We start from the raw sequence: 24995 nt of genomic DNA on the forward strand, positions 1-24995 counted from the left end.
AGGGGGAGGGGGAGGGGGAGGGAGAGAATGCAGAGAAACTACATCTTAAAGAAATAAAGGTCTCAAATTTATCACCTAAGTTTACATCTTCAGAAACTATAAACAATGTAGGAATTAAGCCTAACACACTTAAGTTGCAAGGTAATAATAAAGCTTAGAGCAGAGATAAACAAAATAGAGAAAAGAAAAATGACAGAAAATCATCAAAATCAAGAGTTGGTGAATTGAAAGAAAAAAAAATGACAGATTGGCTAAAGAAGAAAAATGGTTTAAAATAACTAAATCAGAAATAAAAGGAGGAAAATTACTACTTATTATTTTACAGAAATCAAGAGGATTTCACAAGTCTTATCAACAATTGTACACCAACTAATTAGATAACCTAGATGAAATGGATAGATTGCCAGAAATGCACACCCTACATGAATGAAGCATGAAGTATTTGAAAGTATAAATAGACTCCACAGTTACAGTGTAATGGTATAATAATGATGTAATTTTCTGCACAGAGTGACATGAGAACTCAGGTGACTGCCACTGTCTAGTCTGGGGTAAGCAGAGTCCTTGTGGAGAACAGGATCTTTCATTCATGTCTTAAAGGATTAGTGGGATTCAGGCAATTTGCTTAGAAAGAAGGTGTGGGGATGGGAGGAGACTAAGTGGGAGGTAGATGCTGTAGAAAGGCATTCCAGGCAGGGGAAACACATCTGAGAAGCCTTTGGATTGGGGCATAAGATATGCCGCCATCAGCATCTGCAGGTGGTCCAGGCAGGGAAGTGACAGGAGAGCCAGGACTGTGGGCTGAAGCTCCTTTTCAGCCATAGAGATGAAGACTTTATCACAAGAGCAGAGAAGGGTTCTGTTGTATCAGCATAAGTAGGTTTATATTTTGAGGAGAAGAATGAAGAAGATTCAGTAATGCATGACCTTTGGTTTATGAAATGCAAACCACTGGTTACAGTAATTGGAATTCCCCCTCCCAAATGATAGAATGGTGCTACCACCAATATATATTTTAATTCACAGGAGCTTCCATTAAACAAATAAGATTAAAGTTTGACTCTGGGTATAAGCCATGATCCCAAGCCTTGCACTTGCTTGAATCCCTGTCTGGGAACACCTGAGCAATGTTGACTTAGGTGCTGACCTCACTAGGTTGGATCCCATCTGCAATGCTTCCCAAGTTACCAGATGTTTCTAATGATGCTCATCTCAGAAGCATCTACTGAAACAAGTGGGGTTTGTCATTTGTTGAAAGTTGCTTTGACTTAAAAAAATACATTTATTTTCAGTTAATAGAAATTTCTTTAAAGGTATTTTACTTGCTTTTGTCAAAATTTCAATTCTAATTCGACTTACTTATGCAGTCAGCATGGGAAAGGAAGGTTTGTGCAATGAATCGGGAACATAGGAGACAAAGCACCATAGGAGGGTGTTTTGTGAGTTATTAGTCAAAACATTTATTAATAGTAGGGCTCTGAACAGAAATAGTTCATCACATTCTTTGATGTTTGCCTGTGCATATGAGAAATGGACAGAGCTGTAAGTCAGCCTAATAACTATAATGAAACCAAAGTTTACCCTGATAAGGAACTTGAGAACACAAGCTGTGTCTTCCTTGTGGTTTTGGCCCCAGCAGCTCTAGAGCATGGGACTATGGAGGCATCCCAGCAATCAGAGCTGAATGCATGGGTGGGTGTGTTACACAGATAACACATGAGCTTACCTTCTGATGGCCCCGTGATGGAATCTCAGCAGATGAAGATACTCCTTTTTGGAGATGAAGAAACTTTCTGAATCCAAATGCTGGCCACTTAAAAAAAAAAAAAAGACAGATTCATGAGAACCCAGGCTGGTCTCTCTTCTTATCTCAGTGATCTTGCTACCTGGGTCCCCAATTTTAAGCATGAAACTCAATGAAAAACGTACGTATTATAGATCATTCCAATGGAGTTGATTGCTGTAATCTTGGAAAGCTGGTAATGGCCAAGGCTAAGAAGATGCAATTTGCAAAGTGAATTAATCCTCCAAGGTGGGCTATTTCTTCTTGCAGAAGCATGAATGCAATTGGAATGTTCTGCTCTGGCTACAACAGATGCCAAAATTTTTTTGGGGTGATGGAAGAAGAACTTTGCAAAAATACCACCTGGAACCTAAGGGAAAGACAAGATTTGAGAGTGCATAGTCAGATAAAGGAATGCATTTCCATATCAGAGGTTTTATCCCCTCTTTTATGCTCATGTCAAAATTTAATCATACTTGCTATAATAATTTATGTCAGAATCCCAAGGGAACTTAAAAGTCAGCTGAGGTCAAACTCCTAATCTTAACTTTGCTTTTTCTTGTATATCCCATAATAAATCAGCAAATCTTCTCCCTTCTGCCCTTGAAATTCTGTAGGTACATGTTTTCGATACTTTTACTACTAATCTTACCTTGTCCTAAGTGCTGTCTGCTTTTATCTGAATGCTCGCACCAGCTTATATTGGGGCTCCCTGTAGCTGCCCATGCCCTGCTCTCATTGTCTTATCTCTCCTTAAGTGTCCATCTCACCCAGGGAATGTGTCCATCAGATCATGGCATCCCTCTGGATGTGTTTGTTAAAATAAAACAAAATTCTTCCCTGTAATTTACAGCCCCTCTCTGGTCTGCCTCAGCACCCTATCCCCATGTATCTCAAACCCCTTCTCTGCATCTCTGAAAAAGGTTCAGCTTGAACAACACTGGACTCTTTGCTATCTCCCATCTGTGAATCTCAAATCACAGTTCCCTTTATCAAGAATTTTCTCTCCTCCATATTTACAGGGCTTGCTCACTCACACTCTTTTAGGTTCTCCCAGTGATGTTCAATTCTTTGTCTTCCTCTCAAATATTGAAAAAAAAAAAAAAACAGAAACAAAAAAATAAATCTAACACTGCATGCCTATCACAAGTCACCTCACTTAACCCTTCAATCATACACCATCTGTCCAAGTTCTTTCTTCTTCTGGTTCCTCTCTTCTGAAAGCATTTTTTTGTTGTTGTTGAAATTCCACTTATATTGATTCAGCAATAAAATATAATCAAGATGTTGACATTTTGCTGGCAAAGTGTTTCTAAAATGTTAAAATTGTCCTTCTTGCCCAACACTCAGGACTTTTAGTGCCTCACATATACATTCTTGATAAAACCTCTGCTTCTAAATGGGCATGCACCGCCTCCTGCCAACCTATCATTTCAGCCTCATCTCTTTTTATGCTCTCATTGCTGTTACCCTGGCATGGCCAGGCCTTTACCTCCAATGAACTGCTATCCCTGGGGGCCTGAGAATCTGCAGAGTCTCTATCAAGACTGACTCTCTCTTGCCACGCTCAGTGGTGCATGCCTATAATCCCAGACTCGGGAAGCAGGAGGATCGCCAGTTCAAAGCCAACCTCAGGAACTTAGCAAGGCCCCCAGCAAATTAGTGAGACCCTTTCTCAAAAAAAAAACAAAAAAAAAAACTTGTGGATATGGCTTAGTGATCAAGTGCCCCTGGGTTCAATCCCCAGTACCAAAACCAAAACAAAACCCACACAAAAACCCAACCAACCAACCAATCAACCAAACAAAATACTACTTTAAGCACCTAAAGCATTTCTGCTGAACTTTAAAAAGAAAGTTTAACTAAGGTATCACCTAAATTCACTGAGATTCTTCCTTACCCAATGAGTGGCTTCATTTATATTGTTCCATAGATATTAGCTTCTAAAGTTCATTCATATAACCATTTTTTAGCAAGCATTTGTACATTATGAAAAATATTTTCAAAACAGTAGGGCATTGGAGCAGCTAGTATTTTGCATTAGCATTATTTGTTTGCATTGCTATATTTTGTGATAAGAATGTAAATACCTCACAGAAGATATTATGCCTTTGATGTTCAGAGTTTCTAAAGTACTTATCCATAGAAGATTTTAATAAATATTTTATTCAAATAAATGAGCCTTGGCACCATTATTATACAATTACTATAGTATATTCCATTACTATAATTAAATTCTATAATAAAGATAAATATACAATAAAATAAATAGTTGCTACTTTATTATTATGACTTTTTAAGTTGGCATAAATATATTGAATTGAAATTAAATAGATATAGAATAATGAACATAAGAGGAAATTTATTTTAATAAGATAGAAGTCAAAACAAAGGATTAATCATCATTCCTAAGTGGATAAGAGGGATCTTCCTCCAGAAAGAGAGAACAAGAAGAAAAGAGACAGGGTATTTTTTGCCTTACCTTGGGCCCAGAGCAATGGAGTCAGTCACCTATGGACTGGGATCTCTGAAACCATGAGTAGCAAATAAACTTTCTTCTTCTAAAATTATTCTTGTCAGGTCTTTTGGTTACAGAGATGAAAAAAAAAAACCCTACAATAATAAAAGAGATACCCAACAGCTATTGGATATTAGGAGCTAGTCAGCCTTTATGACCTTTACTCTTATCAAAGACAGTTGGGTTGGATGTTCAGCACACCCCACTGGGCCCTGCTGACTCAGTGGCTGAGGGTGGTCATAGAACCAGAGTGTGGGCTAACCCTGCCTCCCACTGCCATGTTCAGTCTAGTTGCTACCAGTTGGATGTGGAGGCTCTTATTCACATTTATCCCTGCCGATATGGGCAAGGGTCTGAGGTAAAGAGAAGTGGTGATTGGCTTCACTTAACTCTGCCTCATTAAGACTCATCACTCCTTCCTTGGTGGGATGGAGGCTCATATTACCTCTGCATCTCAGTGGAACAATCATTGTGCCAACTATCTCTGTTGGGCAGGGTATGGAATATCGGCTTCCTCATGGTACCTTCTGAAACAGCAGAGGATGGGAACAGTTTTCTCAGTCATTGGCTGGAGTAGGGAAGGTGTTGCTAAAAAGGTATTCTTCTACTAGGCCACTTTTTTCCCCGTTTCTTTGACTTTCTTGGAACTTTTCTTGTCTGTGCCTATTGAAAGTTCGAATCTGGAAGTTTCTGCTCTACCTTGTCTGGGATATATGGGAAGCAATAAAGCAACTCAGGAAATTCACCACTGTGTCCTTCAAGTCTCATGGTCACAAGCCACCAGCTTTGCACCTGTGAGAAACTTTCCGTGCATGTTTGTGTGTTGTGTCCCCAGGGGTTTTGAGCTGTAAGAGTGAAGAACAGAGATTACTCCATCTTGGAGGGACTGTATTATGGTTTCTGCTTCTTACCCACAACCTTGAAAGCTTGTGGGTCATAGAATACCACTTATGGAGTATGACAGGAAAAAATAATGTACCCCAAATTCTTTACCCAGTGAAGATATTGTCCATAAAGTAAGTAGGCCATAGAGATATCTTTATTATAGAACATGGCTCAAAAGATTTAACAATAAATCTGTTATTTATTATAAATATTGTTAGCAAAGAAGACTCCTCAAAAGATAGTCGTTTGTGGTTTTAACCCAAAGGAAGATCATAAAACTATTGAATCCATAGAATAAAGAAAGAACCTGGATGAAGATTTGTTCTAGTGAAGCATATTGATAATGTATATATTTCATATGTGGTAAAAAAATAATGGAAAGTCAACATGATCCACAAAATAGAAGATGCATAACATAGCATATAGTTAATGTGGAGACATAAAGAAAATTGTGGGAAGAAATAATTAGCATCAAAATTAAAACAGAGTTTACTTCAGATGGGTTTTGAATTGGATTATAATTTATTTTGATTTTATTCTTTACCCTATTTTAAAATTTAAGACATCTTTACAGATGGCTTCTGTTATTCAATGATAGTAATAATTAATATTGATAAAAAATCAATCAATGTTTCCAGAAGAGATCAAAAAGGGGAAGAGAGGGAGAAGTCATCAAAATGCCATTCAGTAAGAAGAGTTCATGTATTTCTCTAAATACTGTCTGATTGAGTTAACTTTTTAACTCATATATCTGATGATTTCATGGCGAATTAATTGAAAGACCACAAACTTTTCCACACAATTGATGCCAACACAAGTCTTTTCTTTTGCTATAGATGTTTTATAGACATCTGGGCACTAATGCTTCCAAAGATATACATTTTGTAAGAGTAATGAACCCGAAAGTGACTACTTGAATTGGAGACATGTTAAATGTCTTGCTATCATAAAAGACATTGGACAAAAGCACAGATGTGCATTTTTACAAATGACAAATATACAGAGTCTAGAAACCATAGCAGATGTAGCCATAATGAGAGTGCTAAATGAGAAAAAAACTAATTTTACACATTTATACATTACCGTGGGCCAATTCTTAGAAAGAGAAACCAGAAAATAAAAGAATATTCAAACAAAGAAAAATGATTCAAATGTACTCAAAATGTACATTCTGAAACATCATTTCTGAAAACCTTTGAAGGGATTCTAGAGAGACAAGAGGCACCTTCCACTCTATTGTGGAGCTGAATCTGTGGCCCTTTCTTTGTTTTAAACTCCTTGGTCATTTTACCAACCTCATCAGCCCCAAGATTCTCTCACAGTACAATTGTTGTCTAAATAAAGTATTGAGTGTGCATGATACAATGAAAATAATAACCCAATTATGGAGATTGTTCATTCCAATTATGTGGTTTTTATAGTGAGAACATCAAAGACTGCAGATGATTTTCCTAGTCTCAGAGAAAATGGATTAAATGGAGATCTAGAAAATTGAGGTTGTACCTTTCATTCTAGTACCAAGTATGCTTCATCTCAAATTAGTCACTAACATTTCTCTGTGCCTCAGTTTCCTTCCCAACACCACATCCTTGAGTTCCTTGGACTGCACTTTCTCCATGACAGGCCCTATCCCAGAATTACGTAATCATATCTTACCGGATTTATGATATGTGAGATAGGTCACAAACCTCCTCTCTCTCCTTGGATCTATGGAAGGAGTTCTGATTTCTATTTTTTTTTTTTTAAAGAAGGGACTATAGCAGGAAGGTGTGTGAGAATGGGTCCTTGCAGTGTGATTTCTCCTACCTGCTGCTGATTGCTCAGGACCCTAAGGGAACTGCAAGACTTACAGTAAAAGGAAGCGTCCTTGGTGTGTCTTCTTTGTTCTTTTCCATTTGTTACTCTTGATTTTTTTAAAAAAATTATTTATTTATTCCAATTTGTTATATATGACAGCAGAACACATTTCAATTCACAGTACTTATATAGAGCACAATTTTTCATGTCTCTTGTTGTACACAAAGTAGAGTCACACATTCGTGTCTTCATACATGTACTTGGGGTAATGAAATGATGTCTATCTCATTCTACCATCTTACCTACCCCCTGCCACCTTTGCCCTATCTAAAGTTTGTCCATTCCTCCCATCTTTCCCCTCCACCCACATTATGAATCAGCATCCTCATATCAGAGAGAAGATTTGGCCTTTGGTTTTAGGATTGGCTTGCTTCACTTAGCAGTACATTCTCCAACTCCATCTATTTACCTGAAAATGCTATGATTTTATTCTCTTTTAATATTCCATTGTGTATATATACCTTTTATTTATTTATTTATTTTTATTTTTTTATTTTTTATTTTTTATTTTTTTTATTGGTTGTTCAAAACATTACAAAGCTCTTGACATATCATATTTCATACATTTGATTCAGGTGGGTTTTGAACTCCCAATTTTACCCCAAATACAGATTGCAGAATCACGTCGGTTACACATCTACATTTTTACATAATGCCCTATTAGTAACTGTTGTATTCTGCTACCTTTCCTATCCTCTACTATCTCCCCTCCCCTCCCCTCCCATCTTCTCTCTCTACCCCATCTACTGTAATTCATTTCTCTCCTTGTTTATTTTCCCATTCCCCTCACAACCTCTTATATGTAATTTTGTATAACAATGAGGGTCTCCTTCCATTTCCATGCAATTTCCCTTTTCTCTCCCTTTCCCTCCCACCTCATGTATCTGTTTAATGTTAATCTTTTCTTCCTGCTCTTCCTCCCTGCTCTGTTCTTAGTTGCTCTCATTATATCAAAGAAGACATTTGGTATTTGTTTTTTAGGGATTGGCTAGCTTCACTAAGCATAATCTGCTCTAGTGCCATCCATTTCCCTGCAAATTCTATGATTTTGTCATTTTTTAGTGCTGCGTAATACTCCATGGTGTATAAATGCCACATTTTTTTTATCCATTCATCTATTGAAGGGCATCTGGGTTGGTTCCACAGTCTAGCAATTGTGAATTGTGCTGCTATGAACATCGATGTAGCAGTATCCCTGTAGTACGCTCTTTTAAGGTCTTCAGGGAATAGTCCAAGAAGGGCAATAGCTGGGTCAAATGGTGGTTCCATTCCCAGCTTTCCCAGGAATCTCCATACTGCTTTCCAAATTGGCCGCACCAGTTTGCAGTCCCACCAGCAATGTACAAGAATACCCTTTTCCCCACATCCTCTCCAGCACTTGTTGTTGTTTGACTTCATAATGGCTGCCAATCTTACTGGAGTGAGATGGTATCTTAGGGTATATATACCTTTTTTTTTCTTTATCCATTCATCCACTGAAGGGTATCTAGGTTGGTTCTAGAATTTAGCTATTGTGAATTGTGCTGGTATAAACATTGAAGTGGCTGCTTCACTGCAGTATACTGTTTTTAAGTCCTTCAGATATAGACCATGGAGTGGGATAGCTGGGTCAAATGGTAGTTCCATTCCAAGTTTTCCAAGGAATCTCCATACTGCTTTCCATATTCTCTGCACCAATTTTCAGTCCCACTAGCAATGTATGAGTGTGCCTTTTCCCCCACATCCATGCCAACACTTATTGTTATTTGTCTTCTTGATACTGCCATTCTGACTGAAGTGAGATGAAATCTTAGTTTAGATTTGCATTTCTCTAATTGCTGGAGATGTAGAACATTTTTTTTCATATATTTGTTGATTGGTTGTATATCATCTTCTGAGAAGTGTCTGTTCAGTTCCTAGGCTCTTTTATTGATTAGGTTATTTGTTATTTTGGTGTTAAGATTTTTGAGTTCTTTATATATCCTACAGATTAGAGCTCTATCTGATATGCTTATGGTAAAGATTTGCTCCCATTCTCTAGGCTCTCTATTTATCTCACTGATTATTTCTTTTGCTGAGAAGAAGCTTTTTAGATTGAATCCATCTCATTTATTGATTCTTGATTTTATTGCTTGTACTATAGGAGTCTTATTAAGGAAGTCTGGGCCTAATCCAACATGATGAAGGTTTGGGCCTATTTTTTCTTCTATTAGGCACAGGGTCTCTGGACTGATTCCTAGGTCCTTGATCCACTTTTGAGTTGAGTTTTGTACATGGTGAGAGATAGGGGTTTTAGTTTCATTATGCTGCATATCTTTCCCATTTTCCCAGCACCATTTGTTGAAGAGGCTATCCTTTCCCCAGTGTATGTTTTTGGCGCCTTTGTCTGAGAAAAATGCAAATGCACAACATTTGTGTTTATAACTCCAAGTTTATTTCACTTTTTTCAAAACACATATATAAAATCCTCTTAGTACCAATGTTGTTATGTTGTGGGCATCTACAAATAGGCAATAATTAATTATACTATTATGTATACTATGATATACCTATAAAAACGGAGAAGGTATTAGCTTGATTTTCAAGTATGTTTGAGCCTGAAAAGCTGCCATTAAAAAATAACTAGTGTTCCATAAACATCTAATGTAGTGGTAAACCAAATTGCAATATAAAAATGAATGACTCAGTATTTATGAACAAAAAGTTCATGGACATTTCAGCTTTATGTATGTACCCCTCGTCCCCATCTGTCTTGCTTCTGCAGCTCACATCCCAGCCTGCGAATTGTGCTTTCATTGCATATGTGAGGGTTCACATGCATCTTTAGATTTGACCCTTCCTTAAGAAGTGGTCAGACTCCCTCTCCACCCTATTTCATGGAACCCCTCCCACCTTGGTGAACTTACAGCTTATCAAATAACCTCCCTCGCTACTTTATAGAGTCCTTTAACCATATTTACAGTTCCATAAATGGGCTGTCACCCTTGGTGGATGTTGAGCTCCAGGGAAGTCCTGCTTGTCTGCCCCATCAGTGCACTCTGGTATTATGGCCCTGAGAGATGCTTGTTAAATGAATTTTCAGTCCTATTAAAGAGTAAGTATCAAATCTTTATCTGATCATTGATAAAATTTAATTAGATAATGTCTGATGTCCAAATTTCCATCACCTAAGTTAGAATAATATCAGAATGTTTCTCTACATCTGTTCTGACATGAACGCTGTGCACAGAACAGGAAGACTGTTCCAGGACCACTAGAATTCCCTGTAGGGCCATGTAGAGCGCCCGTGCTTTTTTAATAAATTAAGTATTAACTCTGTGTAAAATATGTAAAATTATAGTACTCTACAGCCAGCATCAGATGAAAAACTGAAGCTCCTATGAGATGTTTCTGAGTGAGACTCCAGGAAGGAAGAAGCTGTTGTAGCAATTTGCAGAGTTCTGGAGTTTACACCAGCAGCTTCCTACTTTTAAGACCCAGGTGGAGGCAGAGCCCATGGAGCCTTATATCCATGTGCACAAAACAGGAAAGGAGGGCAGGATGGCTGCCATTGGTGGGAACTCACCTGAAGCTCAATTCATGAACTATATCAGTGGCTCTCTCTGCCATAGCTCAGGTTTCCTGTTGCTTGCCTTGCATGTTGTTGGCACCAATGTGGATGCTCCATACTCAGGGCCCTTTACATTGCTGGTTGAATTGATGAGAGAGGTAGAGACCGGGTCTTTGCAGATGCTGGAGCAGTTTTGTGCTCCTGGAAAAAAATGCCACATTCAGTTTTCTGTTGCTCTTCTAGTATGCCTAGGCTAGACCATTCCATGGAGTTCCTTTTTCCTGTAAAACTCTACCATTTACCTTTTCTAGAATGCTATAAACTGACTTATAAAGGAATGCATGTATATTACACTTTCTTTTAAACATAGAATTTTATTATCAGGTTACTAAATGAGAAAAAAATGTATTATGAAAACATCCTGAGTAGGGTCTGGCATGTTGGGGAATTACTGTCCACAGGAGCAGTCAATCATTCTACCTGAGAGATGGGAGACCAGATGTACTCTCGCCTCGCCTCCTAGATTAAAACTCCAAAAAATGACAAATACAGGAAATGTGCTATACTGAAGGATAATAAATTCATAACAGAGGAATGAGGGCATAGAAAGCAAATATTAGAGCCCCGTTTTCAGTGTTTCAGCAATGAATCTAATGGTTTAAGGTAAGAAAAGTATTTACGCAACCTGGTCAAATAAAGATTCAACCTTTGTAGTTTAAAATTTTATTGTTGAACTCTCCACAAAAATATTGTGGCTTTTCAGTGCAGAATGAGCTGCAGAAGTGTTTGACGTCCAACCTATTTCCTTGCCACTGTATGGATCTGTCCTTTGGAAAATCATGAGTATGTGTTGAAGAGCGGTCCATGACATGGTGGTAGGAAGATGGGTTGTGGTGTCTGCAGCCCCAGGTTTGAATCCCAGCCTGTCATAGCTCTCAGATTCTGGAAAGCTCTTGAATACCTTCACTTCAGGTGCCTCTTGTGAAAAGGGTGTAATAATACTGATATGATAGAGTTGCTCTATAAGAATTTGTACAAACAGCCCAGGGTCCTAAATAGCATACAATGCATGACCACAGGCTAATTTTTGTAGTTGTTCCTCACCATCTGTGGAGAATTGGTTCCAGTCTCCACTATGGGTACCAAACTCTGCAGATGCTCAAGTCCTTTATATAAAATGATAATGGTGTGGCGTGTACATATAACTGAGTCCCATCCTCCCATGCCTAAATCATCTCTCAAGGTTACTTATAATAGCTAATGCAATGTAAATGTTATATGAGTAGTTTTTTTTTTTTAACCATACTATTTAGGGAATAATGACAAGAGGAAAAAGTCTACACATGTTCAGTTCAGATACATCTTTCCCAAATATTTTTGATTCATGGTTAGTTGAAGTTGCAGATATGGAAGCCATGAATAAGGAGAGCTGACTGTATACTGTTGGATATCAGCTCTTTCTCTCTGCTCACAAGTAAGTCAGGGCTTAGACAGTGTTTGAGAATGACCGTTCCCTTACTTCTATCCCCGTCTCTGTACTCCAGCCAATTTTATTCATCTTTCCTGTGTCTATGGGCTGTGGTGAGAAGAATGAAGATCTACTGTCCTTGGATGTCAAGTAATCAATACAGTGTTATTGACTGTAGTCACTGTGGTGTATGTTAGATCTACAGAACTTACTCGCCTTATCCATGAAATTGCACCCTTTGACCAACATCTCTCAGTGTCCTCCACACATGGTCACTGATAAATGTCCTTTTACTCTCTGTTTTTATGAGTTTGACTTTTGAAAAACCCACACATGACTGGGGTCATGCAGTATTTGTCTTTATGTTTCTGCCTTGTTTCACTGAGCACATGTCCTTATTTTATCCACATTGTCACAAAAGGCACACTTCATTAAAAAAAAAAAAACACTGAAAAATGGTAACTGTGTATGTATCTTTGTATATGTAAATATATGTGTATACACATGTACAAATCTATTTTTACATATACCACATTTTCTCTACCCATATATTCCACATTATTTGTATCCATTCATCTCTCAGTAGATACTTGGGTAGTCTGTACATATTGTCAATTGTGGAGAATGCTACAATGAACATGGTAGTATAGAAATTATTTTATTTCTTTTGGATATAACTTCATCAATCCTTTGGTGAGATTGATGGATCAGATGGTAGTTCTATTTTTAATTTCAGGGAGCAACTCTGTATTGTTTTTTATGATAGCTATACTAATTTACATTCCCACCAGAAGTGTATAAGAGGTAGTGGATATGGTAATAGCTTGACTATGATAATCATTTCACAATGTTTACATATATTAAAATATCACATTGTGCACTTTAAACATAGATGCTCCTTGACTCAATGATGACGTTACATTCTTATAAGCCCACTGTAAATTGAAAATGTTGCAAGTAGGAAATGCATTTAATACAACTAGCCTACTAAATATTATAACTTTGCAATATAATACACTGTAGCAGTTTGGTTATTTCCCTTATGATGGCGTGGTTGACTGAGTTGTGGTTCTCTGCCACTGTCCAGCTTCATGAAAAAGGATTATGCTGCACCTCATTATCCCAGGAAAGATTGAGATTTAAAATTTAAAGTGTTATTTCTACTGAAGTATGAAGTAGGCAAATCACTTTTGCACTGTTTTAAAGTTAAAGAATCAAAGTTAAACCACTGGAACTTGAGGTCAGTCTTTAAATACTTTTTATTTGTCAGCAGTACCTCAATAAAGATAGAAAGAAGGGCTGGGGTCATAGCTCAGTGGTAGAGCACTTGCTGTGTGTGAGGATGTGTGAGGCCCTGGATTCAATTCTCAGCACCACAAAAAGTATAAATAAATAAAATATATTATATCCACCTAAAATATTTTTAAAAAGATGGAAAGAAAGCACAAAAAAGCAATCATGATTTTAAAAAGGAAGTTTAATATAGCATACATGAGATTGGAGATGGATGTCACTGGTATAGAGAGTATAAGAAAATTTAAGGAAAAGGTAAAACATGCCTACAGTTAGTGAATTACCAACATGGCAGCAATCCAGCTTTACTAATGGGATTAGTGGGAGAACAATAACATGAGAGCTTTGTATCTAATTGTAAAGGACATCTGTGTTGAAAGAATATGTTTATTTCTACTACTTCTTGGTAATTCTCTAGGGCTGCTGGGAGGGGAGTGGATGATGAAACTGGGGAGAGGCTAGCTGAAAGATGATGTAAATTAGGGCTGTCCAGGAGGGGTGCTTGCTGTGCAGTGGAGTTGAGGAGGAAGTGACAGAACTGGAAACCTCCAGGACATGTGGCATGAAGAAGAGTGGGCAGATGAGGACTCTTCAACTTTGAGCCTGGGTGACTGAGGGCAGGAGATGATGGGGTGGTTCACGGTGGTGAGAAGGAGGCAAATATCCCTAGGCTGATGCAGATTGCTTTGGACTTCACATGCCTGCAGGATGTGTGGGAAGAAGTGTAGAATGTAGTCATGGTACTCAAGGCAGGCTTGAGAAGACCCAAGGGGAGTGTGAAGGGGTGGGGTACAGAGAGCATAGGAGACTTCTGGCCAGGCCCACGTTTCTGCTGTGTGAGGAGAAACATCCGCTATGGAGGGTGTTCTGTTCAGTCCATAGCTGGGCACACTGCAGTTCAGTTCTGCCACTGAATATCTGGAATTAGCACAGACCCCTCAAGTCAAGGTCTATGATGTTTTGGAGAGATCCAAGGAGGCAGGTTCAAAAATATAAGAAGCATATGATGAGAGGGTGGGGATGCTGGGTCAGTCCAACTCCTGGGAAGGAGAGAGGACTGGATCTTGAATTCAATCCTATCGCCAGTGGTTTACTCAGTTATGCCTGGTAAACCCAAAGGGCATGGTGCCCAACAAGACTGCTGTTTTTTTCAGATGCCAACTACACTTCAAGGGTTCTGAGGCCATCTGCACTTCAGACTGACTGGCTAGAAATGTGGAGTGCCCATGACCCCATCAGGTTTGATTATTTGCTAGAATAATTCATAGAATTTAGGAAAGCACTACACTTACAATAGTTTTATTTTAAGGATAAAAATCAAGAGGAGCAGCCAAAATGGAGAGATGCATAAGGCAAAAGTTCTGGAAAAGTTGCAGAGCTTCCATGCTCTCAACTCAAGGAATCTGGCCATGTCCCCCTCCCAGGATATCTAGTTGTTCACTAACCTGACCTCCATTGAGTCTTCATTTGCAGAATTTTGACTGGGGTTTTATTATGATTAAGGAAGCTATTGCCTACACAACTAAACTCAATATCCAGTCCTCTCTCTTCCCTAGAATTTGAGCTTCCCATTCTCTAATCTTATCTTTCATTAATTATATTTTTCAACCTTCCCCCTTGGACCAACTTCTCCCTCCAAAACATTATAGACCCAACCTGTTTCCTCTGACCTATGATGATGCTTTAGCTATCTGAAGACATTTCCTAGCTTCCTCTTGCCCCAGATATGTGTGTGTGTGTGTGTGTGTGTGTGTGTATTTTCTAGTTGAATAATTCCAGTATTCTCTTACGTTTCTAAAATGACATGATTTCCAGATCTTCATGGGCTAACCACACTTTTCTGAGTTCACTTTAATCAAGAATACTCTCATTCGTACCCAGACTCTGGAATATCATACAACATTGCAACTATACTCCCCCTCTCTGCAGCACTCAAAGGGACACCTGCCACACTTGGCAGAATCTCCCCTCGTGTAAGCACTTCTAAGGTCTGCTGGCTTTTATATGACCACCTGGTAGATCTGGTCGCTATCAGACTCCTCATCAAATGAAAGGCTTGCTGCCTATGAGTCAGACCTTTTGCTGGAAAGCATGGTAACTGGAAAATACTATAAAGAGTAAGGATAGAAGTCACATTCAGCAAAAGACAGACAAGGGAGAGAAAGAGTAGGGAATGTTAGTGGTCCAGACAGACAAGGAGTCCTCTCCATGCAGCTGTTTGTAATGCTCTGGGAATCCACACAACAGACATGGGACCCCCCACCCCTGCCTCAGGAGCCAGGACAGCATATCTGCACAATATTAATTTATAATCAGAGAACTTATTCTGGAAACTGTACAAGAGACTAGCTGGGTCATTAGCTCCCACTGTTCTGTCTGCCATGATTCAGAGCTTTCTTTAGTGCACGATTGAGTCCACAATGGAGGAAATAAAAAGGCTGGTCAAGTTGAAGAGAACAGGTGGTAAACAGACAGAACTCAAGGTGTCTGGCGGCAAAACTGTTGAGATTTTGGAGCACTTTGGTCTGTTTTATCACTGTACCTTTTAATTTATTTATGTTTACTTATACTCCATGATAGCTTTAGTAAGAATTTGATGTTCCCCCATAAGGGAATGCAAAATATAGACAACAGGATTAATTAAAAGTGAGTTCAAAAGAAAAGGAAAAAACAGGAGTGACTACATAAAATAGAGCAAAGATTTTGTGTTTACTGCATTGGTCTCCATGTTCAAGCCACAATTTATCTACAAACATTTAAAACAACCAATTAGAAAAAGGAAGCCCAATTACTCTCATAGTTCACAGTGTCTTTAAGATGAAACACAAACCATTTGCCTGAAGTTATGGAGTTCTTGATATAGTATCGACTGGGATTTGCTAGAGAAGAGATACCATGCTGTGTGATATTATGAACAACTTTTTAAATGAAATCCTTTTACTTGAAACTTTATGGCAATTTCTCTACATTGGCTGCTGGCATTGCACTAATGTACAAGCCTGAGAAAGCAAACAAAGCCAAGGACAACTCCAAAATAGAAATTGCACCAAGGAAAAAGAAATGCTTGAGTTTTCTATCTGTCTAGATCCGGCTTGATCTAGATGTAAACTGAATATTGACCTGGTTTCTATCAGATGACCTCCTCTGCATATTGTTATGTAGCCTGAGTCTGTTTCTTCACCATAAAATATGAATGGTATGTTCCTTCAGTACTGAGATACTTACAACACTTAACAATAACATATAACATGAGCATAGTACCTGACATATAATGCATTTATACTACATCCTAGTTATGTTTAACCAGGGCAGCAATGCAAAAATCCCAGTGCACATTAGCTGAATTACATGACAGAATTTGCCCTTTGTTGCTACTAAAGGACTGAAGCCTGGATAAAGCAGACGGGAGATGTCTTGTGGGCAAGGAGACTCTGTGTGGGTTGGAGGTGGGCTGTGTGTCACCATGCAACAGAAGGCTCACTTTTCAATATGTTGTTCACAGGAATTACACTCTATAGCCACCCATATGGAGGATCCTTGCTGAATGAAGACAAGATGTGAGTTGAAGGAATGCTGGGAGGGCCCCAAGTATGGAAGAATATGTTTGAGTCTCTTAGTGGTGATTTTGATCCCTTTTTGACATTTGTTGGGAGAGAAGTTGGCATATGTAGTTAGTGGCACAGGGCCTGGGCATCTCTTTGCAAAGAGTGATTTTTAAAAGGGTCAGTGGTTTGACTGAGCTTAAAATGGATGAGAATATCATGCAGCTATATTTTTAAGCAGAAATCATCCTAAGGGGATGTGTTTCCCACAGCTTATGGGACTGCACATCTTCAAGGACACTTTTTCAATTTAACATCATAAATGTGGAATTCAGATAGGTGAATATAGTAGTGTCTCCCTGGATAGTTCTCATGTGAGATTTTCCTCACAGTCCCAATGGGGCATGGAGCCATTGGGCAGGTGTTAAAGCCAGCTCTTCTAGGTACAGAATGTCAGTTTCTTTTGTCTTATTACAAGATATAGTTCTGTCCAACTTCTCTTTTTTTCTTCCATCTCCCTTTCCATATCATGTTTGACAAACTTTTAGTTAAAATTCAATAATAAATATAAATACTATTTATGCACTTGCTGTGACCTACCAAGGTGAGAATAAAATATGCTTAATTGGCATTCTCTCCTCAAATCATTACCATCACAGAAAGGATGGGTTGCAGTTTGTCCTCTCATTCATATACTGATTTTCAGGATAATATCTTTAACAGTCTCTGACACCTGCCTAGAGTTCCAGGAGTGGGCTAGTTGACATCTTTTATAGAACAAGACATGTTGGAAAAGAAGGCATGGCCCAGCGGATGTTTGGTGGTGAAAGGTTTCATCATGTTGGACACCTGAAAGATCATTTGTGTACTGCTGTTCCCAGAGGTGGAACAGAGGAGAGCAGGCAGCACATGGCTGGACAAAAGAACAAGAGTAGTATTCCAGTTGTAAAAAGTGCCCAAGATAGTGTGCAATGTGTATGATTAGACCTTGACCATTTGTAAAATTATTTTGGTAGTTTTAGTAACTAAATTTGGAGATGGGCCTGCAAGGTATGCAAATGCCCCTTCTTGGCAGGGGCTGCTGTAGAACAAAGAAATCCCAATGTAGGCAAAGTCCACACTGTATTTTGAATGTCGCCCTGGGCATGTCTTTCATTTGTAATTGCTCCTCAACTTTATAATTCTCAGTTATGTCTTTTAGCTTCTGAACAATAATCCATGTCTCCAAAGTTGGTCACAGGGATTTAATGAGAGAATTCTTATATTTAGATAGTCTGCCTAACTGATTATCGTCCCTGATTTTTAATAGAAAGAAGACTCCTGTTCTTCCTCTAAATCTGACAAGCTATTCTGTTTTGCCTACAGCCTGGAGAGCATCCGCCAGTGTGGTGTTGCCCTCTGCATTGTGCTGGGATTCTCTATCCTGTCTGCATCAATTGGTAGCTCTGTGGTGAGGGACAGAGTGACCGGAGCCAAGAGGTTGCAGCACATAAGTGGCCTTGGCTACAGGACTTACTGGTTCACTCACTTCCTGTATGACATGGTAGGATTTGGGATGAGATCCCAGTAACCTCTATGCTAGTGATCCCTTCAATGTGTGTGTGTGTGTGTGTGTGTGTGTGTGTGTGAGGGTGAGGAAGAGGAGACCTGGGCGTGTGGGGACTATCCACAAAAGAAGGGATCATTTTATTATTGAGAGCATTTCAGGTTAAGTCACCTTTACTGGTCATTATCTGTCATTTAGGAATGCTTCATATGGCAAAGACTCAGGAATCTCAGGCTGGGAAATGAAGAGCCTGACCAGAAATGCAAAGTTTCTTATTAGGGAAATGAATAAATAATCTCCTGTAATATGCACTCTTGAAGGGGTGGGTGATGAGGTGATTAATAAATAATAATAGTAAAGATCTGTCATCTGCATGCTTAAAAGCACCCCCACTGAGGCTTGAGCTCCATTCCCTAGTTTATACAGCAGTTATTAGTATTTCTTGCAGGAATTCAGTTTCCCAGCAGAAACCCTCCTGATCATTATCTGCAGTTCCAAAGAAGACAGTAACAGATGCATTGTTGAGCTGTTCCCTAGAGTTGAGGACATTTATCTTGCTTTAGAAAGTGCATCTTCTATGAGAGAAGTGCTCTTTGATGGTCAGTAGTCACTTTCATTGTTACAGAGTGGCATTGCCCTTTTTGTAGGAATGTGATATTTTTGTCCTCGTGCCTTCATAAATGACTCATCCTATGATTTGAGAAATTTTATGTCTGTGGGAGTAGGGCAGGCTTAACATTTGCTGAGTACTTGCCATTAACTAGGTTCTATAACAGCTGTGTTATTTTGTGCAGAATCTGATGCATTAACATGTTGCTCTTATGTAGTATTTATTCCTTTGAACTGGCTTAGAATTTAGCAGATTTGTTTCTTTTTGATCATGTAATCTAGATTTTTTTTTAAAAGTACAGTTTATGCAGGTCACATCTGAGTTCACCTCAATCAGGGTTTTCCCCAAACCTACTTGGTGGTAGTAACCATCTAGACACTTCTCTAGATTCCCGAGGGCCCACCTGCAAGATTGTGTTCTATGGGTGTGGATAGGTCTTTGAGGTCTTCCTTTCATTAGAACCCCAAGGTAATTTATGAATCTCAAACAAGACTGAATAATGCTGGTCCTTGGATGCCCTCATCTTTACCAAGGGGTTCTTGAAGGCTGGAGAGAGGAAATGGTTCATCCAGGACCATACTTCTGATTGGTATGGCACAGGCTCAGTGCCTGCTTTTACCTCCTGTTCAATTTGGTGCAGTATCACATGTGGCCAAGAGTCACTCTTCTGTTCCATGTCTCCCATTCATGGTGTCTAATGGACTCACCATCCCCAGAGAAAGGGAAGATGAACCAAGTCATAAGACCAGGAGACACCAGAGAGCATCCAAAGTTTTCCAAACCCTAGGGTTTTCCTTTTGCTACCTCCTTAATTGACAATCTCTTTATTCCTCACACTCAATGTGAGGCCTTATTTACCTATAATATTTCTCTTTGGAGTTTCAGGATAGGGAGGATTTATTAGCTTCTTGATTTATTGTTTCTTCTACCTTTATGCATTCATTCCCTGATCATTCTATTTGATGACTCATTAGATGAATAGAATAAATGAATAAAATATTTTATTCATTTGACCTTCTATGTGTCAAAGTATGTCTGGATGTTAATTTCCACCCAAAATCCAACTTTCAAACCCAATAGTCAATGTAATGGTATTAGGAGGTGGGACCTTGAGAGGTGATTAGTCATGTAGGTGGAACCCTCTGGAATGGGTCGGTGCCTTTATTTAAGGACCTTAGAGAGATCTCTTTCCATTTCCACCATGTGAAAACACAGCGAAAATGTACCATTTATGAAGAAAAAGTGGGCAGACCCTCACCAGAAAACAAATCTACTGATGCCATGAATTTGAGCTTCCCAGTTTACAAAACCATGAGCAATACATTTCTGTTATTTATCAGCCATTCAGGCTATGGTATGCTATTTTAGTTACTCAAATGGACATACTTGTTGATACTAAAGTCATGAAAAAGTTAGAGAATATCTCTCCTGTCATAGAGCTTATAATCTAATGGGAAGCAGCAGAAAACGACAAAATAAATGTACCAGGTAGAAGGGGCTCATAGCTAAATTTCCTGAGAAAATAAAACGGGGCAATAGGGAGGAGGATAACTTTAAATTGGGAGGACAAAGAGGGACATGAAGTTTAAGCTGAGATCTGAAAAGTAAGCATGAATTATGTCATGTCACATGGGTGACACTGAGAAGAGCTCTGCAGCCAGAAGCCCCCCCCCCCCAAAGAATAAGTACTGGGTATTGAGAGCCCCCAAGAAGCACCCTGGCTGTTGTCCTGTGGAAGTACCTCAAAGGAAGGCTATGTAGGAGGACAGGACAAGGAGTCTGCCCTTCATTCTACATGTGGGCAGAGCCTTGTTCTTGGAGAGTGACTGGATTCCTTGACTTTTCTGAAAGAAGATGGGTAGAACTGACCCTGTCAGGCTGCTAGGGCTGCCATACCCCCAAATACCACAGACTGGGCACTTAGCAGAAACTTATCTTCTCACAGTCCTGGAGGCTGCAAGTCTGAAACTGAGGTACAAGCAGGGTTGGTTTCTCTGAGGATTCTATCCTTGGGTTGTAGATGGTGCTTCTTGTGTCTTCGTGGTTTCATCCCTCTGTGTATCTGTGTGCTGATTTCCTCTTCTTATAAGGGCACAATCACATAGGACCAGGCTTCACCTGTGAAGCCCTGTCTCCAAATACAGTCACATTCAGAAGTCCTAGGGGTTCAACAGTTGAATTCTGGGGGGACATGATTCAGCCCATAACAGTGACTGTCCTGATTCTCTAGGACAAATTATACTACCAGTCTTACAACATATGAAGTAGGAGCTATGTTTAAGCAGAAGTTAACAGGAACATTTGAGATAAGTAGCTAATGATACATATAACATGACCAACTGATGCAACACGTCTCCCTTTTTTGCTTTTTATTTTCTCAGATCTTTTACTTGGTTTCCGTCTGCCTGTGTGTCGCCATTATTATGGCCTTCCAGTTAACAGCTTTCACTTTCCGTGAGAACTTGGCGGCCACAGCCCTCCTGCTGGCACTTTTCGGGTATGTGATGAGAAACACTGCTGCAAAATTATGGTTTGTTTTCTGAAAGAGAAAACCCTCAGGATGGCTTTGAACCTGCTGTTGGCTTCATGATTTTCTCTCCTCCTGAGCAATTATGTTGCTTCTACAAGGGACGCTGAACAAACAAGCTTGAGCAAGATGATGAATGCTTCCGTGGAGGGAGGAAGGGTGACAGGGTCATAATGAAGATGGCATTGGCCCTGTCTCAGAAAGGCCCTCAAGCTGTTTGACAAACTTGTGCAGTGGGAAATGGATTCTCTGTTATTCTCACTTTGACATTAATCGTGGGCTCAAATACATAATCCAGTTAGCTCTGAAATTGCATTTGAGGAGATTCTCTTGTGAATCGCTGTCTGGCATATATTTCCCTCTCCTATAACGTTAGTAGTTGGAAAATGTTTTGCCTGACTTCGATTACTTTTTTCTCAGAGAAAAAATCGCATAAAGAGAAAATCATTGTACAAATTTCTCATATGTACATTAATCAGGATCATTACGAGTGGACCCTAAATAATGCCTATCTGATATCAGAAATATGTGTCTTATGTGGCCAGCATATGTGTTTGCTTACAGATACTTTCTTATAGGGAAATAATTAATGTACTTACTTTATCGTAATTCAAGGCTATTTTGAAATAAAACATTCAGCTTTAATTTAAGCCTAAGATTACAACTAAAATGAGTTTTACATACTTCTTATATCAGTGATTCAGGATTTTTTAGAACATCTAATTAGGTGATGAAGAATTATTTGAAGAAGTATTCATCATTATCAGATGAATGGATCAATAAATTAATTGATGGATGGATAAGTGGAAGGATATGTAGGGGGAAAGAGAAAGTGCAACAGGAATATTGATATTGCTACTCTCTAATACCGTGGCCTTGGAAATATAAATTCTTCTGTCTAAGCCTCAATATTTCCCTGTAAAACTCAAATTCTGTTCCTGGAAAGATTAAATTGGATAGTTCCTGCAAACAGCTTGGCTAATGAGTGGTACAGAGTCCAATTAAATTAATTTTAGCTATTATTGTTACTCTTGGAATTATTTTACTCTTTTGGAGGTATGATGTCCTCTGCTATAAAAAATGCTATAGTAGACATTTTTTTTTTATATTCAGTTTGAAATTAAGCTCAATTAATATAAAGAACTATATATGTATATGGCCTTATTTTTAGTTTGTTGATCCCATTGAGTACATAAGTCATGTGTCTTATAGAGTTAGTAAAATGGACTTTACTAACAAAAAATAAATGATTTTTGAATTTTAGAGAAACAGATTTCAAAAATTAAGAAATATAAGGTCAATGTTTAGAAATTCTTATAAGCATATTTTTTTTGAGAGAGAGAGTTTTTTAATATTTATTATCAGTGGACACAACATCTTTATTTTATTTGTAGTGGTGCTGAGGATCAAACCCAGTGCCCTGGGCATGTCAGTCAAGTACGTTACCGCTTGAGCCACATCCCCAGCTTCCTTATAAACATATTTTAAGAAAATTCTATTAACCATAAATTTGATTATGAGCTCCTTTAGGAATTTGCACCAAGTTAAGAATTCTCCCTATGTATAGAACAACATTTTTTAAAAAGAGGTTTAAAGACTCACAGATCTGTTGATAAACGATTTCTATTACAAACTTCCTGTTCAGAATTCTTAGGTTAGCAGGAATAAGAAGATATAAAAGATAAGTCAGACTGTGTTTGCTATCTGGACTAAGTTCCAATAAAGTAGAGCCCAAAAGAGTTCATGAGCTAACATCTAGTAGTAGACTAACCCAGATTTAAAAGGTCATTATTTCCTCACTGGAGCACAGCCACCCCACTGTGAAACTCTGAGACCAGTGACCCACTACTATGGGTGACAGAGCAGAGAGAGACTCAGTCTGGGGAGCTGCATCTCCTGCGTACCCAGCCATCTATGGGTGAGGATGCAGAGGTGACTCACTCTTGTCCCCAACAGGACCTGTAGGTACCAGAAGCCCAAGAACAATCTCCAGGAAGGCCGAGTCACAGAACAAGCTGGAACCTCAGAATACATCCATGATTGAGGGAGGGCCATGCAATGAGTTGGACTCTAAGAAAATAAGAGCTGGGATAAATGAATAGATGCTCTCTAGGAGATAACAAAACACAAATGCCTAGTCACAGTGTTTATCTTTTTCTTTCAAGTAAAAATTGATGGAAGGGGATTATTAAAAAGAGGAAAATAACACTTAAAACTCTCTGAAAGAAAAAAATAGTCTAGCTTGTATAAGAAAAATTTAAACTCTAGAATATATTTGGGGCATGTTTGGTGCTGAATGATTATGAGGATGAAGTCACAGAATCCTCTCTGGTGTCTTGGGAAATTCATGCAGAGTAGGGAAAGGGTCAGTTTTCGAAGCGGGGATGTGATAACAATACCCTGCCATAAATTCCAGGAAACTACTCAGCAGTACACCAATGTCCAGCAAATTCTAAAATCCTTAAAATGATACATTATATTTTAGTAAAATATCATGGAATAGAAAAAGCCAAAGTAGGGTTCACCCCCCTCAATAAATTATGTTCTACAAGTCAATTCAATTTTTTTTTCTTAAAAAATGCAAAAGATAAGGGGATTTGAGCTGCTAATATGTTCATTTCAACCAAGTATTCAAAAGGTAACTAATGAAAATGTAGTTAAAAAAAAAGTGATGTGGTGGAATCATCACTGTCTGAAAGCCACTCTCAAAGGCTGCTCATTAATGTAGCAATAGGAGCTCCCTGGTGGCATCATTTAGACTATGTCTTTGTCTCTGATTCACTTTTCTTAGACAATGCTTTGATCTACTTGTCAAATATTTAAATGACAAAACCCAGTATGGAAACCTTATGTAACAATAACAAAGTGCAGATTCTGAGCCATCTTCAGTGGAGCAGGGCCTAGCTTCCAGGTGAGGATTAGTCCCTCCAATAGATTGGAGGAAGACATTCTTAGATTTCATCCTCCATTGCAGGGATGCTGATCAAAGGGGGTGGTGATTCTGCTGTGCTTTGCGCAGTGCTGACCACATCAGATGCTCAGTGCAGAGCCTCTTTCCCCAATTCCCCTAAACCCCACATTGCCAAATTTAATAGAGAGAGCTGGCTGGATATCATGTTTTACAAGGAACAAAGAGTGATCTGGTCTTTTGTAGTGGAGGCATATGCGGACCAAAATGGTTATTTTTGGCTATTATGAAGTCTGTCATGTGGAAAAGAAAAGCAATCTGTTACATGTTGTTCTATAATATAGAGTTTGAACCAGTACTTTTAAGTTAAGACAGTTTTTTGTTCACTCCCAGAACAAATTTTATGGCAATTAAAGCTACCCCCAAATTTGACTCACATGCTGCTATTGCTTATATGTCAGTTGCAAAAATACTTTCAATACTGTGATTTTATTTGCTTCTCAACAAAGTTAGATAACAGAAGGTAGCA

General features: G+C 38.7%; 1 protein-coding gene across 1 annotated transcript in view; it reads left to right on the top strand.

The window, feature by feature from the left end:
* Window positions 1-24995, top strand: part of Abca13 (ATP binding cassette subfamily A member 13) — a 423614-nt gene that overhangs the window by 292620 nt on the left and 105999 nt on the right. The window contains exons 49-51 of the mRNA XM_048786593.1: window positions 16836-16890; window positions 18241-18418; window positions 21413-21528. Coding sequence (XP_048642550.1) covers window positions 16836-16890; window positions 18241-18418; window positions 21413-21528 — 349 coding nt within the window. The remainder of the gene's footprint in view (window positions 1-16835; window positions 16891-18240; window positions 18419-21412; window positions 21529-24995) is intronic.

Source organism: Marmota marmota, unplaced genomic scaffold (genome assembly GCF_001458135.2).
Source record: "Marmota marmota marmota unplaced genomic scaffold, marMar, whole genome shotgun sequence".
Taxonomy (NCBI): Eukaryota; Metazoa; Chordata; class Mammalia; order Rodentia; family Sciuridae; genus Marmota; species Marmota marmota.